This window comes from Hipposideros armiger, unplaced genomic scaffold (genome assembly GCF_001890085.2).
Source record: "Hipposideros armiger isolate ML-2016 unplaced genomic scaffold, ASM189008v1 scaffold_1003, whole genome shotgun sequence".
Classification (NCBI taxonomy): domain Eukaryota; kingdom Metazoa; phylum Chordata; class Mammalia; order Chiroptera; family Hipposideridae; genus Hipposideros; species Hipposideros armiger.
The window spans coordinates 317,176-337,368 of record NW_017732353.1 but is presented as its reverse complement, the minus strand read 5'-3'; the positions used below and the strand labels follow the sequence as shown (position 1 = coordinate 337,368).

At 38.0% G+C, this 20,193-nt stretch overlaps 1 protein-coding gene across 4 annotated transcripts in view; it reads left to right on the top strand.

Annotated features, from left to right (window-relative positions):
- KDM3A (lysine demethylase 3A) overlaps positions 1–20,193 on the top strand; it is a 56,756-nt gene that overhangs the window by 4,324 nt on the left and 32,239 nt on the right. For 3 of the 4 annotated variants that reach the window (XM_019631504.1, XM_019631503.1, XM_019631506.1), the window contains 8 exons: positions 2,657–2,812; positions 4,000–4,110; positions 7,358–7,460; positions 8,646–8,770; positions 9,014–9,086; positions 9,185–9,273; positions 14,908–15,071; positions 16,567–17,081. In XM_019631504.1, coding sequence (XP_019487049.1) covers positions 2,657–2,812; positions 4,000–4,110; positions 7,358–7,460; positions 8,646–8,770; positions 9,014–9,086; positions 9,185–9,273; positions 14,908–15,071; positions 16,567–17,081 — 1,336 coding nt within the window. The remainder of the gene's footprint in view (positions 1–2,656; positions 2,813–3,999; positions 4,111–7,357; positions 7,461–8,645; positions 8,771–9,013; positions 9,087–9,184; positions 9,274–14,907; positions 15,072–16,566; positions 17,082–20,193) is intronic. The other variant, XM_019631507.1, reaches the window with a different exon arrangement.

Genomic DNA, 20,193 nt, shown 5'->3' with positions numbered 1-20,193 from the left:
GATAGGACACTTTTGAAAGAATGTTGAAGAAAGCTCACAACTTATTGGTTTCATTATATGTATTTTTTTAAGTCGTCTTTTTTAAACCAAAGTTAATGTGAATTTTTGACCAGTGAACCCTAATACTCCAAAGTCATAAACTAAATTTTTTTCAAAAGGGGCTAACTTAATTTTCACATCACTCAAAAACTGAGATATAAAGAGAGACCCTGTCTAAATTTTGGTTTAGGGTTGATGATAGCTTTATAGATAGTGATCTGATAAGAATTGTGATGTTGCTTTGGTTTTGTGAAACCCTTTAAGATCTTAATCCTTTACTTTTTTATTCCCCTCAATAGATGTTAGATAATCATATTGAAAACTGTCTCTCCCCCACTCCTAAATGAAGGAGTAATACCCCGATAAATTAAGATTTGAATTACCACAGAGGTATTAAAATTACCTAGTTTCTCAGGATGGCTCAGCTAAAAAAAAACTACCTAGTTTCTTTACCAAATACTTTATATACATTATCTTTAAACAATTCAGTGAGAGATAGGCATTAGTACTTTCATTTTGAAGTTAGCAAAACAAGATTCAGAGAGCTTAGATTTAAGCAAGGGTTCTTAACCTGGGGTGCAGGTTAATTGGTTTCCTTTATAATCCTATGTGTTTTATTTTATGCATCTAAAATCATTCTAAAAAAACTTCAACATACCTGGGATTCAAACCCAGATCTCTCTGATTCTGAAGTTTGTATACACTCATTTCTCTTATACCACTTTGATGGGAAAACTGTCATCCAAAGCTAGCTTGGTTTTGAGGTTGATGTGTTGTAGGGCAGGAGGGGGAGATATCAGAGGATCTGGGTTCTGTGGCTAGGGAAACAGAAACAAAGAAAGATGGACAGTCTCTGAACATCTCTGTGTTTACCATTTGGTTGGTTATAGTGACAGATGGAATATATAGAACCAAGTAGAGAACACACAGAGCCTTGTCACATAGTAGGTGTTCACATATTTGTACTTATTCTCTAATAACTGAAAGGTGAAAAGCCTGCCATACCAAGAAGATATGCAGCTTCTTGGGGGAAGTTACTTGGGAAGTTAGAGGTGCACATTTTGTTGAGGGAGAAGGATAGGGTGGGTCCTAAAGTTCACTGATAGCCCTAAAACTGGAAAAGTTTTGGCATTGGGGCTAGTGGTATAACAGTTGGGAACTTCCTCCCTTCTTAAATGGATGAAAGAAACAGAAGGTAAGAGCCCAGTCAGAGAGAAATTCATTAATTTAACAAGTATTTTAAGTACTGACTGGGGACTGGATACCAGTGAAATACAGTGGTAAGTAAAAGCAGACAGACTTTGACCTATTAGAATTTATAACATGTCAATCAGGTAACCACAAATAAATAATTCAAAATGTGGATAAGTGCTAGGAAGGAAAAGCATAGGGTTTTGAGTACAGTTAGCAAAGGAGCTCTCTTGGGAGAGAGAAAGGCCCTTTGGTAAGGAAAGACTTCTTTTTAGAAAGGATTCTTGAATTGGGTTCTGACAGATGAATGGAAGTTAACTAAACTTTTTTGTTTGTTTTTTAGTTAAAGGGTGAAATGGGAAATACGATTATCTATGAAATTATGAACAGTGTTCATAGAATTATTAAGTTAATTATTTGAAACCAAAAATGAGAGGCCTCTTTTGTAAGAGGCAAAATTTTAAATCAAATAGAAATGGTGATTATTACATCAAACGTTGAAGTTTATATCAGTTAAAATATTAAAACAATATTTTTAAGATTTAGAGTAAATTAAGGGGTCACATGTTCATAATGGGTGAAGGAAACGAGGGTATTTTGGTGCATTTATATGACCTTTAAAGTTTTGTGAATGATTCCTACTTCAGAGTCAGAGACCCACTTTTGGACTGAATTCTTTTTTTATGTCTTAAAATATTTATACAAATGGTATGGGTTTTAACTTTAGGGTTAAAAGGTATTTTGCAAGTCAGAAGCAGAAAACTTCACAGTTACTTAGAAAATGATATTTCAAAGGTAGTTCAACTTACATATGAGAAGCTATAGATAGTTCTGGAAAACTCTGGAGTCATTTATCAATTACTTGTTTACCTATTTAGCAAAGTAGTCTTAAGACTCCCAAATAAATTTCCCAGTTTACTCAATTCAAAGGGTCTTGGGGATGTGCCATCTATTGGGCCTTGTGCTAAATCCTACTGATACCAGAGGAATTCAAAAGCAAGTGGTGGATTGTGGTGATGGGGGGTCATCTTGAGCCCACAGACAATGTCAACATAGAATTACAATGTCCTTCAATAAGTACTTTTAAATTTCTTTCAGTTTTCAAAGCTCTGATGTCAATTAACATATGTAAAAACCTTCTACATGGGGGTTCTGTGCCATGTCACTTCTGAGAGGCTACTTTGGGGGCAGAGACTGGCCTTCAAAGACCTTGACTTCTGCTTCCCAAAGTGATTTGGGAGCAAAAGCTTGATCCCATGTCTGGTTAGTTTATTATGGGCTGTGAAGGGCAGTAAGAGAGAAGGAGAGGGGGCAGTACGTTTAGATAAAATAGCTGAGTAAAATAATGAGGGTATAATTCAACTTGGGCATTTTTCATGTTTATCTTTATTAATTGAATCTGTTTTTTCCCATTCTGTTTGTCTAGGTGTGTGTGGAGTTTGATGGGGAATCTTGGAGGAAGAGAAGATGGATAGACGTCTATGGCCATCTAAGGAGAGCATTTTTAGTAGAGCATAACTTGGTTTTGGCTGAACGAAAGTGCCCTGAAATTTCTGAACGAATTGTACAGTGGCCTGCGATAGTGAGTAAAACTCAGGCTTATTGAACTCATGAACTCATGAGAAGAGGGTATTTCATCGATTATGAGTGAAGCAAGAAAAATGTATATGTAATGCCTATCTTTGGCCCTGTGGAAAATAATAATACAGATATATGACAGTGTAGATGAGTCAGAAGAGAACCCTGGAACTCCGGTCAGCACTGCTAGGAACTCTGCAACTCTGGGCCCTTGACTTTCTCAGGCCTGGGGGATCGGGGAATGTAGGGAATACCTAGGTCAGAGGTCAGAATCCAGCAGACATACAGATCTATTTAGTTTGATCCTCACAATGTTTTAAGAAAATTTGAATGAGTTGTCTACTTTTAAGAATGTAGCGAGTATACCTAAACATCTACATTTCCAATTTCTCTTGGAAAAAACTGTAAGATGTGGCAACACTGGAGCATTGTGGCAGTTCTTTATCACAACAATAGGCTAGAACTGAATAGTAGCTGTTGCCTGGCCCCTGGTAGGGTTTCCAGTCTTGGTCTTATGATCTCTAAGTTTCCTTCTGGCTCATGATATTCTCTGGCTGTAAAGATACTGATAGTCAGGGTGTGATGGCGCCATTACAACATTGCTAAGTCTGGTGCAGTTAGAGGAGAAGAGCCATCACTATGTCTGGAGAGGACGGTTGCGGCTTTATGAGACAAGCTGGAGCTTGGAGGAGGAAGGGAAGACTTGGATAGTTGGAAAGGCTGGGAGGATGAGTGAAAGGCTGACTGGATTGTGAAAGGCCATGTGTACTGTGCTAGCAAAGTTAAGATTTTGCCCATGAGTGAGAAGAGCTTCTGGAGGTTTCTGAGAGATGTAGGATTTTGGTTAAAGTTGTACTTTGCTCTTTGTATTCCCCTCTCTCCCACAACTGTTAATTAAGAATTTGCTAAAAATGTGGCCCTATTTCTCCAAGAAAATATACATACACATTTTTTTTGCATGAACTTTGGGGGAAGCCATGCATCTGTGGTCCAGACATATATGTTAATGACTCCAAATACCAATCTGGTTTAAAAGTTGTGTTTGCATGAATAGTTGTTATTGATTGCAGTAAATAAAAAACTTAATGGCTTTATCTCTTCCTGTGCATGTGGAAAATTGTCATTCCCCATTTTCAGAATTATGCTGACAGTAGTTATGATGCCAAAACATTTTCTTTTGTTTTGTTTTAGGTGTACAAATCTTTGTTGGACAAAGCCGGTTTGGGATCCATAACTTCTATTCGCTTTCTAGGAGATCAACAAAGAATATTTCTTTCTAAAGACCTTTTGAAGCCTATACAGGTATAACATATACAATATTAAACCCTAAAAATAGAAAAAACAAAAAACCTCCTTTAACACAAGAACTAAAATATTGATGTTGATTGCTCTAATTCACATATCAGAGAAAAGAACCTATCCCATCAACAGTTACTTGTTAGACATTATCCCTCAGTGTTGGCCATTGGGTTGGTGCTATCTGCATGGGGTTGGAAGGACAAAGGTACAGTTGATGGTGCATGTGTATGGAAACACCTAGGTGTTACAAAAGTAATTTTTAAATGATTGACTATCATTCATATTTATACCTATCTCTGTGTGTGTATATATATATATATATAAATATGTGTGTGTGTGTGTGTGTGTGTGTATGTGTATGTATGCGTCAGTCGTCATTATTCATGGATTCTATATTTGTGAATTTGCCTACTTGCTAAAATATATTTGTAACCCCAAATCAATACTTTGGTGCTTTCACAGTCATCACAGACATGTACAGAACGGCAAAAAATTTGACTGGTCTGACACATGTTCCCAGCTGAAGTTGAATAAGGTGAAAATCTGCCTTCTTGTTTCTTCTCTCATACTGTAAATGAGTCTGTTTTTGAGCTCTATTTAGTGCCAGATTTGGGGGCTTTTTGTTGATGATTTTACTGTTTAAAATGACCCCCAAGGGTAGTGCTGAAGGGTTGTTGTCTAGTAGTTCCTAAGTGCAAGAAGGCTGTGATTTGTATTAGGGAGAAACTACATGTGTTAAATAAGCTTTATTCAAGCCATGAGTTATAGTGCTATTGGTCATGAGTTCAAGGTTAATAATGCAGTAATATATACTAAATAATGTGTATTTCAACAGAAATACATAAAACAAAGTTAAATATTGATTGGGTGATGAAAATGTTGTGACTAGAGGCTTGAAGGAGCCTAACTATCTTTTCCTAAGGAGCAGTGGTTTAGTATTCACTATTTCAGTGTTTGTGGTGACTTAATAGAACATAGCTACCATGAATAGTGAGAACGAGTGTGTGTGTGTGTGTGTGTGTGTGTGTGTGTGTGTGTGTGTGTGTATTCCAATTAGCTTCTAAAACTCCCACCTTTTTCTTCACAATATTTAGGCTCCTGGATCTTGCTCATATGTGATTTATTTATTTATTTATTTATGTTTATGAAAATGTTGGGAGGGAGGGGAAGAACACACAGATTAATTTATCTCCATAGATCACTACCTTGGGAGTAATGTTGGTCTAATAATAACATCCATCTTTTAGATGTCGTTTATAAAGCTTAATAATCCCCTTTACACACTTCTGTTTTGTGACCTGACTTGTTTCATAGCTTGTAGAACAAATAAACCTATTTATTTGCTAAAAGGCAGTTTAGGGGCCAATGGTCATTGCCATTGCTGGCCCCATACTAGAAAACCCAGAGCACTGGCTGTTTCCACCTCTCAAGTCTCACTTTTACTTCCATATCCTGGAAGTGAGTGAAAATAAGGTTCACATACTCTGAACCTTATTCTATAATGTATAAGTAAATGGAACAGAGGAAGATGCTTTTACTTAAGTTAATTTCAGATGCAAGTTACTGTCATATGTCAGATGAGACAGCGTGATATTTTTTCTGCCTTAAAAGGGAGAATGACTTGAGGACCAAGGTACATATAGGAAGGGCTGTGGATACCTTGCTTCACTGCGTGATAGAGTAGTTTTTCCTTCTTAGCATTGTTTTCTGGACAGTTCTGTTTTACATCTTTCATGTGTTCAAGCTTTTCAGTTAAAGTACAACTCATAATTTTGTTTAGTGAGATTGAAAAAGAAAAATCTAGATTAGTAAGTGAATTTGTTCTCAGGGAGATGTACTGTGGGCTGTCAGTCTGAATGTTGTTATTAATATAATAATAATATAATAACTGTGAGGTGTGCTCTTGACTTTTACTGATGATAATAGAGGTCAAAGTTTGGTGCCTCAGGGCATCCCCTTACAGATATGGATGGTCACATCAGGCTTCTACTCTATGAAACTTGGTGGGGGACATGATTACTGCAATAGGATGCTTGCCCTGAAGAATGCACAGAGAACCTGAAAATCTTTTGGCATATATAGAAGTTGGAATTGAAACTTAAGGTCTGCCTTTTGGATTGAATTTGGCTCAGTTATCTGTGGTTAAGAAAAAATACAAAGTACCCAGGTCAAACACTCTGGCACTTTTTATGAGCCCCAAAACTCCTAGGCAGAGTAGAATTATTTTACCTTATTTAAGAGCCCTTTATGCTGTTTTATCTTGTAGTAGTTGGAATTGGAGAACACATTTAAATTTTTCGAAATTGCGGTAGCATGAGAGAAAAAAAACCAAACCCACACATGGCCCATTCTGGTAATTAATGTTAAGCTCATATGAAGACTCTAGTAGGTTAGGTATAATGTTACTTGGCTTAACAAATGCATTTTCCCAGAATGGCTTCTAAAAGACTCGTTATCCTTCCTAATGGGAGAAATGGATAAACTATTTTTGGCCAATACATATCCATTTCACAGTGGCCTGATGCTGAAAGGGCTTCTGTGCTATGTAGTTTGGGTTGGCAGGCTATTCCTATTGACAGTTTCTGTATACATTTATCATAACTGACTGTATGCACAAAGACAGGAGGCTATGGAATAGTACCAAAAATGGAGCTGCTGCCAAGAATTGAGTGTTTCAAAATTGTCTTGTTGAAGACTTAGGCTCTTCATTCAGATATTGTCACCACTGCCTCCCATTTACCATTTGTAAAGAAGAATGCGTTTGGAATGCTAGTTAGATTCAATGAATCTGTGTGAAATGATTTGTTAAAAACAGCAATTTCAATAAGTTGACAGTATGGATCTGTGTGTTTCTTTGTGTCTTTTGCCCCTTAGATTTGAACTGTGATTTCCCTAATCTCTAGTGTTCGGAATACAGTGTTTTCGACATGGATTGATCTAGTTTGTTTGCTTATTATGTTTCCCATAGCGAAAGTTATGTCATATTTAAAACTATTCTTTAAGCCACTCTCAATATTGTCATGCTTTTAGCTTGGGGTGACTTCACTTCAGCCTGCCTCATACCCGTGATTATTTGATGGTTTCCTATTATGATCTGTCCGGCTCATTGGAGTTGCAATGATGTAGTGCCATCAAATGGCTAATTGATACCACTTTAACCCCTCCGATTAAACTAATTGAAATATCCACTGGTATTTAAACAACTCTTTTTATTTGTTACCTTAAAATGTAATGATCTTCCATGTCTCAGGATGTAAACAGTCTTCGACTTTCCCTTATGGATAATCAGGACATCAGTAAAGAATTTCAAGCTCTGATTGTGAAACATTTGGATGAAAGCCATCTTTTACAAGGTATGTGGATAGTTTGTGTTGACCAATGATTAGCTTGTAAGAAGCTATGTTTTAGCTCTTATCACTTGTTCTCTCATTGAAATTTGTAATTTTTTAGAAATTCATTTGTTGCTTTTCTCCATGCAGCTAGATGATTAAAGGCCTTTATTTATTATATAATATATTCTAAAGCCTTTAAAATTTGTACAGTTAAGGGATTGAGTAAAAACTATAAAAGTAAAGTAGATATCTTAAAAGTTCAGCTATGGGCCGGCCGAATGGTACGTTGGTTAAGAGCTGCCTTGGGACGCCAGCTCTGAGCATCAGGGCCCCGGTTCGGATCCCACATGAGGGCCAGTGACACTGTCCTCTACAGCTAAGACAGTGAACAACAGCTCGACCTGGAGCTGAGCTGCCGTGAGGCACTGGCGACGGCGTAGGCTGCAGCTCCTGCTGCAGTGGGCTGCCATAAGCTACCGTGTGTGGCAGGCAGCCCTTGTGAGCTGCCAAGAGCCGCAGTGAGCGGCCGTCCAGAAGACGGCAACTGATCTGCCTCACCCAGGAAGAGCACAATGATGATACCAACTTGGGCCAGTGAAGCAATGTCCTCCACAGCTAGACTGAAGAGCAAAACAACAGCAACTTGTCTGTTCCGCTTCCCCTGATTCCCCAGCGCTGTTCCCCTTCCCCAATTCCTCAGTAAAATCTTAAAAAAAAAAAAAGTTCAGCTATATTTTGACATGGAATTTATGTTTGGAATTTCAGTCTTATAAAATTGATAAAACATTAATTTGGGAATCCTGAGCTTCCAATTTACTGTTATTGAGTTTCTTAGTCAGTTTCACAATCATAACTGTTTTTTCAGACCTTAGCAGTTCTATTGGCATTCCTGAATTTGGAACTTCTAAAACTCTTCAGTGAGTTTGATCTCAATGATTTCTTTGATACTACTTGGTTTGATACAAATGCTAGAATAAATACGTTGTCACTATAAGATAAATCAATAGGAAAATGGAACTATAAAATAAAAAGTTTAAATTTTCTCCTAGCGTGGCAGAAATGTCTGTCTCCTCTTGTTTATAGAAATATCTGTTAATGTTTACTTTTGTCTACTACATTTTTAAAAGACTCAGGAAAAGATTACCCTAGATGATGATGCTGTTGGGAGACAATGCAAATTGATCTAAGCTTTTTTTTTTTTTTCAGGTGACAAAAACTTAGTTGGTTCTGAAGTAAAAATTTATAGCTTGGACCCATCAACTCAGTGGTTCTCCGCAACCATTGTAAACGGAAACCCAACATTAAAAACTCTTCAAGTCAACTGTGAGGAGGTAAAGATGATAATTGCATGTAACATGACAGGGAAAGATAATTATAAAAAGAAATGATGGTATCTTATAGGAGCTAAACACCTTTACTATGTTAGAATATTGGAGTAGACAGGGAAATGGCACAGTTGTTTTAAAAAGAAATTATTTGTAAGAAGCCCCTATTATGTTAATAGAGCTAATTTCTGGTATGTTCCAGATCATATTTTTATTTTTCAGTTTTTTTGTTTTTTTTTTATTTTTAAGATTCCAGCACTGAAAATTGTTGATCCATCACTGATTCATGTTGAAGTTGTACATGATAACTTTGTGACATGTGGTAAGATATATTGTTTGACTAAAATCTTCTCCTTTCTGTCTTTCCCCTCCCATTAAGAGAAACAGGAAAGCCAACTTAACTATTTTTAAATATTTTAGGTAGTTCTACGAAAATTGGAACTGTAAAACGCAAGTCTTCTGAGAATAATGGAAGCCTGGTTTCCAAACAAGCAAAATCTTGCTCTGAGGTAACCTTGATTTATTTTGTCACTTGTGTAAAGCTTTCCTTAACTATCACAATGCATGCCCAGTTTATTTAGTGGTTATAAAGTTGTCTTCTCTGCTCTTCTATGCTGTCTTGTCTGCTCTTCTTTGCTAGCTCCGGATCTTGGCCATAATTTCTACACTCAAGCAGATGGAAATAATATAAGTTTCTGGTTTACTGTTTTTGTGTTAAAAAAATTGTTTTTTGATGTTTGCTGAAAATTCTCAATAGATTTGAAAATTTCACCACATGGAGATGTTTTTGAAGGTCAGTTGAGATGTGTGTATCACATTGGAAGAAAACCTGGCATGAGAAGAGGGCAGGAACCTTAGAATTCTGAGTAGATTTGGTGGCGAAATAGGACTCCCACCTCCACAATAATAACAAGGTTTGGTCATTTATGATGGGTAAACAAATATACTCATTTATTTTAAGGAAGTGGTTAGTTTGCCATTACTGATTTCTGCCCAGGAAAGTATGGGCTTCTATGAATGCCACTGTGAGTTCAAGTATCGGATTTAATTCTCTTCTGAAATAGTTAGGATTTGGAACAAGAAACTTAAGAGTGTTTCTCTTTAAGGTGAATTGAATCCTTAGGATCTATTACAGTACAAATAACTTTTTGACGACTTAGGTATCCACACGCACTTGTGTTACATGGATAGTTTCCTGTGTTATAATTATCAAAACACCTTTATCATGCACTGTGCCAGGCTGTAGTTTAGAATTTTAAAATTTACCAAATTGATATTATTAAGATTGTTGGCAGCATTTTAGAGGGAACCTTAGGATCTGGGAAAGCAAGGCAAGAAGAAATGACATGGGAGTGGGTCAGGGTCAATTAATTGAATCTAGGGGTCTGGATCACAGCATACTGGACTACAAAATCAGCTAGAACCAAAGCAAGCACTGTTACACGAATACTTAAGAATCTGGGCAGCTGGGAATGATTGACTTTCCTGAATCTTAAGCCTTTGCGACAGGAACTTTGGTACATGACCAAAAACTTTGTAAATCAAGACATCCAGTAACTCTTATCTTCCTTTGAAGTGTGTAGGCCCTTGAAGAGGTGATTATGGAAATTAGTATTACTACCTTTCCTTTTTGCCTTAAATTCTACAAGGGTGAAATAATGTACAGTAGCCCTCCCCTTGGAACGGGATACGTTCCAAGACCCACAGTGGATGCTGAAACCTACGGATAGTATCGAACCCAGTATGTACTATTTTTTTCCTATACATACATACTTATGATAAAGTTTATGGCTTCTCTTTGGCATATTTGAATTGCCAGCATCACTAGTCTTACACTTTGGGGCCATTATTAAGTATAATAAGGGTGACTTGAACACAAACACTATGATATTGCAACAGTAGATCTGATTACCTAGCCAACTACTAAGTGATCAGCATTTGGGTAGCATGTACAAGTTGAATACACTGGACAAAGGGATGAGTGGGACGGAGTGAAATTTCATTACACTACTCAGAACAGTACACAATTTAAAATGTATGAATTGTTTATTTCTGGAATTTTCCATTTAATATTTTCAGACCATGGTTGGCCACAGGTAACTGAAACCACAGAAAGTGAAACAGCAGATAAAGGGGAACTACTGTAGTAAGGACTACAAAGTGAGGATGTCAAGCAAGTGATTATATCTTAGAGTAAAGCTCACAGGATATTGTCAAGTAAGCCACAGTATTAAAAGCTAAAAGAGAAACAGAATAATGACCTGTCAGGTTGTGACATTGGATAAACTGTTAGCGATCTTGGGTAGAGGTATTAAAGGCCAGTTTGAAGAAGTTGATTGGGCGTTGCCTGTCATGGAGAATGCATCAGCATAAATAATTGGTGTGATGAAAGAAGAGCCACATGATGTGGTGGGAAGGGGGCCACAGCATAGGAAATGGCATCCTGATGGATCATGGAGGAATCAACCTGGGGTAAGGCGAGACTGGGGTCAGTGGGGCCCTACTGTGGTGGAAGGTGCCAGTTTTTCACAGTGTCAAGTTAATCAGTGATAGGACAGTTAATCGAGCAAGTCAATTAATAACCTTCAAGGAGGTACTTGTGAAATGTGGTAATATATACATAATAAGTTATCCCCTCTACCAGACTCACATTGTTAAAGGGTAGGGAACATGTTTTTTGATCTCTTTCAGCATATTATTCAGCTCAGTAGGTTTGTGTGCTACTAAACTGATTGTTAGGCACTACAGAAGCTTTTTTTTTTTTTTTTTAAGAAAAAGCCTGAACTTTGCCTGGGAGATAAGTCCTGCCTTTACTTATTTGAGACTTAACTTCTGCTTTAAAATGAGAAACTAAATTTGATGTTGTAAAAATGTCTGTTTCAGCTCTTAAGCCCTGTACTAGCCATCTTCTCATTCTAAAGGAAGTCGGATATGGTAGATTTTTACCTGGGTATTGACATTTTTAGAAAATTATTTTTAATTATAAAAGTTATTCTCTTTTATACTGTATTTATTTGTCAAAATAAAGTTTCTCACATTAAAAAAACTTACTCTCATTTAAAATTTTTTGGTTACCCCAGAAAAGCATATTAAAGAAAAGAAACATCACTTGTTATTATACTTCTCAGAGATTCCCACTATTTACATTTTGGAATACCTGTCTTTTATCCCCTGTATATTCATGAAGGACCTCCCCCCCCCTCCTTTTTTTAAAAACTAAAAGTCATACTCTTTGTAGCCTCCTTGATTCCTTTACAGTAGATTGTTAATATCTACTGATACTCTTTTTTTATCCTGGGTGATTCTTATAATTAGGCAAGTTTTGGAAACACTGGTCTGGCCTAGATTTCAAAAGAGCTGGACAGGTAGAAGAAGTGGGGAAAGAGAATTCGTTTAAATGTGTGAGTGAAAGGTGAGTACAGTAAGATACTTAGCACACATCTCACTGTGTTTGCACTTCCTAGATGTGTTGGACTGGCACAGGTTACTTTTAGGCTGGTCTTTGGATGACAGGCATTTGGGATTAGATAGACAAGACTCTTAATTGCTTTGATGAATACTTTTGGATAAGATAAACTTGTTTGCCAGTTACATCTGGCTCCTTGAAGGTCTTCTCTGCCTAGCAGACTGTTCCTCAGAGTTAGGACATTGCTTGATTAATTGGGAGAGTCTGCTCTAAGGAGTGTCAGCCAGCAGTGTCCTATTTAGAAGACCATCATACACTCAATTATATTATCTCCGTCTGCTGGCAGGGAGGAACTATTGCCATGACTGGTATAGAAGACCTTCAGGGAAAACTCTTCAGGTAAGAAGAAACTTTGACCCTTGTCAAGTCACAGGCCAGTGCAGTGGTGAGCATGTGAAGATGGGGTTTGGAATCGAAGCCCTGTTCCTGTTAAGCCTAACCATTAGGAAAGCTGTAGGGTGACTTCAGTTTCTTAAAGGAAAAGCGTTCCAAGTTATGCCGATTCTAACCCATGGTGACTGAACTGAGAAAATTTTCGTGATGTTTTTCTGCTTTGAGACAGCTAATCTATGTGCCAGGTCTGTGGTAAAGCACAGCTCTATAAAGTATGCTTCATTGCTCATTTTACGATTGAGGAAACTGAAGCTTAGAGAGATTAAATAATGTGCGAGGAATGTCAGAGACTGGATTCAAACCAAGGTCTAATACCAAAACCCAATACTCTTAACCACTGTGCTGTTGTTGCCACTCCTCTCCAAATCTTTTCCTTGGTATGGTGAGCCACCATTGTAAAAATAGCAAAAAAAGTAAAAATAATCTTCCTTCCTTCCCTCCATCTCTCTTTCCAACAAATATTTATTGAATATTTAATATGTGCAAAACATTGGTGAGTGTTACTGCCTGCTCTTAAGGTAACTCATAAGAATTTTTTATAGCTATTTTGAAATATTAAGTGCTAACAGCATTCATTCATTCCACCAGTCTGATTTATTGAGCATCAGCTATGTGGCTGGCTTTATAAGGTTTAACAGTGGACATGAACAGGGTCTCTACCCATAGGAGTCTATGTTACATTGTGAGGAGACTGACAATAAAAAAGTAATTTAATTAAAGGTACTTTCACAGTGTAATAATGCAATGAGAGACATAAACATGGTAATATGATAAAGAGTAAGGGGGTGGCTTGTGGGGCACTGCTTTGGTAAGAGTGATCAGAGATTCGGAGGAGGTGACAACTGAGCAGACGCGTGGGTGAAGGGATGGAACAAACTATCCAGACAGTGGCAATAGGAAGTACAAAGGCACAGGCAAGAAAGAGCTTAGAACATTTGAAGAGCAGAAAAGAGGATGGTGTAGTCAGAGTACTGTGGACAAGTGTAATGAGATGGGTGTGTGTGTGTGTGTGTGTGTGGCGGGGGGAGTTGGTGGAGACCAGACCACATAGAAATCTTGTAGGCAGTACCATAATCTGATTGATCTGATTGATTTATATTTTATAAAGATTGCTCTGTGGTAGAATAAATTTCGGGTAAGTGGCAGAAGGTTCAGGCACAAATGGAAGGTACGCCAGTTAGGAGACTGTAGTCCAGGGAAAAGATGGTGCTAGTGGTGGCATGGAAAGGAATGGATAAATTCCACAAATAGTTTGGAAATAGAGGCAGGATTTACTGATTCATTGATCAGATATGGGAAATGAGATGGAGGGTTTTTTGACACAAGCAGTTGAATGGATGTTGTAAGAATAAAAACTCATGCCTAGATTTTTTTATCTAAATTTCTTAAGTGTATTACTCTAAGGAGAATCATTTAAGAGAAGGTCTTGTATTAGTGCATCGAGCCTAAACATAATTCAGTATAAGGAAGATGATATGAAGGAAGATGCTTGGTAAAAATGAGCCTTGAATAAGCATTTTGAAATGACTTGGCAGTTAAACTTTGGGAGGTTAATCTTTTAATGGGTGATTGCCAGAGAATTATAAAGGAGGGTTGGAAAGGACTTTAGGAAAAATAAGTGGGTTCGTTACTTATAGTTTTGTGAAGATAAAAAACTACATGATAAAGGAAGGGGACGGATGTCCCATCTGTGTCCCACAGCCCTGACTTGATATGTTTTGCAGCATGGGATGATCTTTGTGACTTGAGCCACATAAGAACAAGAACCGTATCCTCAACCTTTACTGCACTATAAAGGCTTATATTGGTACGCAGTAGGCACCACTGCCTACAAGAGTCCTATGTGGTCTGGTCTCCTGCCAAGTCTACACAGTAAGTGTGTGCTAGGCACTCAAGTCATGTTAAACCAGATGCATGTGAAGCTGCCACCATTTGAAGACTGTTAAAAGCTCACTTCTGTGCATTGCGTTATTAAATTGCCATGGGGCAACATTTTCCTGGCATAGTGATTCAGAGATCAGTGAAAAAAGATCCTCTTGTGACCTTTTATACAATAGAAAGACACAAGTATCGTGAAAAGCTGGAGTGACTTCATTAACAGCCTTCAGATCTAAGTCCTTAATTTTGTGATTTATCACTTGTTCACCTGTCCTGTTCTTTTTGGTGAAGGTATTGTGCTCGTTTAGTACTAAACCAACCAAATAAACTCAGATCTTGCTAGCACTTTGTTATTCCCCAACTAGGGACTTTTTCTTTTCATATCTGTCGGTTTGGTATCTTTTAGGCCTCTCCCAGTGTGTGTCCTGTACAGCCTGTTCGCACAACAGTTTTCAAGGATATACTGCTCGGCTGTACTGCAGCAACTCCTCCTAGTAAAGACCCAAGACAGCAGAGCATTCCCCAAGCTGCCAACTCCCCACCTAACCTTGGAGCAAAAATTCCTCAAGGGTGAGTTGCTGGTTATTTGTTAAATGTGTTTAATCATAAGAAGAAAAAAAACTATTTTAGCCATGGTTCTTCCTATCTGAGCTTACACTGCTCAGGTGGCAAGACTTAAACACTGCTCAGGTGGTAAACACCAGTATTTCATAAAGAGAGAATTAGTAGAGCTAAACATTTACTGTAATGACCTGCCATTCATTCTATTTCAGGTTGTCCAGGGAGGTTTTTCGTTAGAGTTTCCAAATTGGTCAGGTGCCTCAGAGGTGAAAAGTGTAGTAGGCGTACAGAACAACACAGAAAATGTTACAGAAGTGAAGGGGGTGTAAAGAAAGAGCAGCTTTTTTGACTTGATATAGCAAGAATGGTCAATTGAAATGCTACAGACAGTTGTAGAATAGATAGCTGCTTTCAAGGAAAAGGGAGTAGATTGATTGTATGTGAAAGACTGAGGTGAATGTGAGTGTGGAGAAGAGGAAAGCATAGTTAAAGTGAATGGTTCTCATCAGCCTAGATCCCAGGTATAGGTGAGAAATCCGGTGATAGGTTAATGGAGAAGCGTTTTAAGAGACGGCTCTTGGAGGAGGAGTGGTGTCGTGCAGGCAGTTGATAGACTTAAAGATATGGGTCAGGGAGACTGTGGTGCAGAAGGTAGGTTTGGAAGACTGCTGCAAAAAGTGGGAGGGACGTTGAGCACATTGGTTCACTGGGAGGAAAGCAGGCTCCCAGGATAGAGTTTGGAGGATGATCCCACAGCAGTTAGATGGAAAGGGGAACAGTCTTCCGAGTAGAAAGAGGGAACAGTAAGAAGTTCAGTGGTACCCAAGCAAAGATGTCTAATATGAGTGCTTAAATGAGAAATGCCCCTCAAGAATGAAATCCTTTGTTAGAGGCAGGAAAAATAAAGTATAACAGGAAAAAGTGCTTTGTGTTTTGCTAGGGAAGAGTTATAGGATGAATTTCAGAGAAACAAAAAGTTCTTTAAGGGTACCCCTGTTAAGATGGGGGTTGAGGGATTACCAATAACCATGCTGTGAACAAGCAAGTAATCAGTTGGCTCTTCTATTTGCTCTGGGTCCTGATCACTGATCAAACAACAGTGACATTATCCATTGCTGGGGCTGGGTAAATGTTCGTAGCAGGACAGGGCTTTGTGCTTCTGGTGGTTTGGGTTCCATACTATACTCAGTTTGTTTGGAGGGAAAGCTAAGGTTCATTATACTGTCAGAAGCAGAACTAATTTGAAGTAGTTTAGGATTAATGAGAACATGCAGATAGGATTTAAGATTGTATTTTTCTGAGTGTTTAAGATATTTTTGCAGTGCCGTTGACTGATTACTTTTAACTCCGGCTCACAGAAACGTATCCTAAATTCTCTCATATAAGTAGTTTTCTTTTCTCTTTTCTCTTCTGGTTGCATTAGGGAACCAAACAATTGTTTTTGGAAGGTAGGGTAGAGATAAAAGAGGGCCTAGATTGCTAGTTTTCATGTTATCTTTTTCAGATGTCATAAACAGAGTTCACCAGAAGAACTTTCTCCCTGTGTAAACATGAAGCCCGAAATACTGAGAACAAAACCAGATGGCTGCAAAGTAGAGTTGCCCTCCTCAAAGTCCTCTCAGACTGGAACTGGAGACTTGGAAACCCTGAGTGAACCAAAAGGTAGCTGTACCCAGCTAAAGACCAACACTGATCAGGAAAACAGAGTGGAGTCTCTTCCACAACCATCAACTGACCTTCCTAAGGCGTGCTTACCTACAAAAGCTTCTTCTACAGCAGAATTGGAAATTGCCAATACTCCTGAACTGCAGAAGCACCTAGAACATGCACCTTCCACATCTGCTGTCCTTTCAAATAAGCCAGAAGAGAATGCAGTTGTCAACAGTGATAGCCCTAATAGTTGTGTGGAAAAAAGGGTAGAACCTTCAACTTTAGGTTGCCAGTCACAGAATTTAAAGGAATCTTTAGTGAAAGATAGTGAAAGCTATTGTACAAGAAGCAACAATAAAATCCAGAATGGTGAGTGTTTCTACATGTTTTTGTTTGTAGAAGGTAAGAGATGGTAGTGGGTACATATATATCTCTGTGTTACCTTATGAGAAAAAAAATAATGAAAACGACTGTAGAAAATGTTCCATATAATCAGAAAAGTTTAAAGAAGAGAGTAAAATACCATAATCTTCTCAGAAATGATTACTGTTAATATTTTGCTAGACCTGGTTCCATGTATATAGAAATACAGAGAAAACTGTATTACACGAGTTCATACCAAGAGTTTTACCCTGTGAATTAGTATGGGTTTCTATCAACATTTTTAAGGCTGTATGGATTCCATTATATGCATTTACCATATGACTTAACTGGTTCCTTTTATATGGGTATTAGGCGGTTCCCAATTTTTGTAAGAAAATAATTTAGAAGCAAAATCTGAAATAATCTGACAAATACTTTATCTTCAGCCTAACACTGATCTTTCTGTAACATCCAGGTTGAAGTGAAAGGGGCGATTGTTACTTTATGCTCACACAGGTAGTTCAGATCTGAAACTTTTTTATTTTTTATTTTTTTAAAGATTTTATTGGGGACTTGGGAGAGGGAACAGCACTGGGGAATCGGGAAAGGGGAACAGACAAGTTGCCGTCCTTTTGTTCTTCAGTCTAGTTGTGGAGGACGTTGCTTCACTGGCCCATGTTAGTATTGTCATTGCGCTCTTCCTGGCTGAGGCAGATGGGTTGCTGGCCATTGGATGGTCGCTCACGATGGCTCACGGCAGCTCACACCAGCTGCCGGCCACTCACGGTAGCTTACAGTAGCCCACTGCAGCCTATGCCGTCGCTGGCGACTCAACGCAGCCCAGCTCCAAGTTGAGCTGTTGTTCACCATCTTAGCTGTAGAGGACGCAGTGTCACTGGCCTATGTGGGATCTGAACCGGCAGCTCTGCCGTTTAGAGTCCGCGTTCCCAAGCCAACCCTCAACCAACGAGCCAGTCGGCCAGCCCTGAAAATTTTTTAAAAGATAAGAGAATTGTATCACCACCTCTAGAAAAGGGACATTTGGTTAAAAGATTTTAAGGACAGGGCTGAAACACCCTGCAGAGTGTTGTTTGCTGAAGGGGAGGTCCTACTGCACCCACAATTTAAAACTGAATTATTATAGAAAAAATGGTACACTGTATTTCATTTACTTATTTTAAGTTTGAGGATGCATTCCAGTGATGGTAGTTATCAGAAGCTCTCTTACTGGAATTTGTAGAACTAAATGGCTTCAGTATGTTAAAGGTTCAGAGCTATTACAATTTAAAAATAATAGTCATCTGTGTGGGAAAATTAGTGTGCATTTTGAGAATTTTCAAAAAATACTATTCATTTAGATATGTAAGAAATGAATATATCCACACCTTAGCTTTTACTGCAGCCCTCTGAAACTAAAGGGCAAGATGGGTGGATTTGACTGGGTCTTTTTGATATAGAGTTGGAGGAATAGAAAAAGAACTTCCTTTGCCTAGTGATACTTCTAACCCACCTTTTTCATTCTCAAGATTTAAGTTGATATAGCTATTAATTTGCATAAAATTAATTACATAAGATTGTACTGTTCTCAGGAGTTGTGTACGTCCCCACAGGAAGTGAATATTCATAATCACATGCCTGTTCCATTTCTTTTTTTTTTTTTGAGTCATCAGCCCTCGGATTCAGCTAGTTTTTGAGGCAAAGTATTTTAATGTTATGTGAAAAAACAGTAAAAATACTACATTGATAAACTTGTGATAGGTACATGAATAAATTACTAGGAGTCCAGCTTTTTCTCACTTAGTATGTTGTGCAACGACGCCCCATCTAAAGTGATTTTAAGAGAAATGAAAAACCGAGTCACATCCTGGTGCATCCTATCTGCTGGGATTTTGGGCTGAGGACCGAGTGTGGTCAGAAGCCTTCCCAGCGCTATTCCCCTCCCCCAATTCCCCAATAAAATCTTTTAAAAAAAGAAGCCTACGGGATCTCTATGTTTCCATGTGTATTGCTTATGGGTATGGAAAGACTCAACTGGAACTGTTCTTCTCTTGCACCCTTGCTCTGCTTAGGATCTAGGAAACAAGCAAGCTGGAGTTGAACAGCTGCCTTTTTTTCCTGTTGAATAGATGAATGGCTCTTCAGAAGCTGGCATTGCTTTTTTCCCCCTTCGCTCTGCTTTGAATTGAGAGAATCATTGATGGGAATTAACTATTGCTCTCCTCACTAGAGAGCTAGATTTAGATAGTTCAACTCACTTATTTCTAAATATTTTCTCTTTTGAACCAGGACAGAATAGAAAAGATACCCTTTGGACTGTGCTCGTGGTCTGTGAAAATCTGGTCCATTTCAAAGGGCGGTGTCTTTTCAATATCTGAGTAATTAAAATTCCATCCTTGAACTACTGATCTCTTTATTTTCTTTCTTACTTTACCTTCTCTTTCACTATAACTGAATAATAATGTTTAAGGGATCAAGGCCTGACAACAACCATTTAGCATTTTACAGTGTGCTCTAGTCCTGCTTTCAAAGAGAGGTAAGATTAGATCACATCTAAGGTAATTATTAAAGATGCTTATTTTATTTAAAGCCTTCTTTGGTTTGAGAAGTTTCTTTCAGTTTCCATCAAGACTAGTCTCTCTCACCCATCTCTCAACTGGTTCCCCAGAAGTTGTTTGTGGGGTTTTTTGTTTGTTTTTCATTTGTTTGTTTGCCTAAGAACCTACTTCCATCTTCTCAGCTCCCTTAAGGCTCTTGACTTATAAATGGATTCCTTTCTGTGTTATTTAGGCTGACACAATGATTCTTCTCTCTTGTTACATATCTACTTTTTTTCTCTTTTTCTTTAGAAACCATGTTAGCATTTCCTTTCCAACTCTCTGGCCCATTACAAGTTAAAACTTCAAATATGCGTTACTTAGAAACATAATCCTGTCTTTAGCCAGTGCTCTTAATCCTGAATGGAACAGATATGTGAAGGAAATAATTGAACACATGTCAAAGGTCAAGTGACATCTTTGGAAGCATTTATTAGACAGCTCTTATTTTATAGATCCAAGGGGCCTCTGCAGAAGAGCTGTTTGTTTTTTTGTGTTTTTTTTGTTTTTTTTTTAAATGGTTA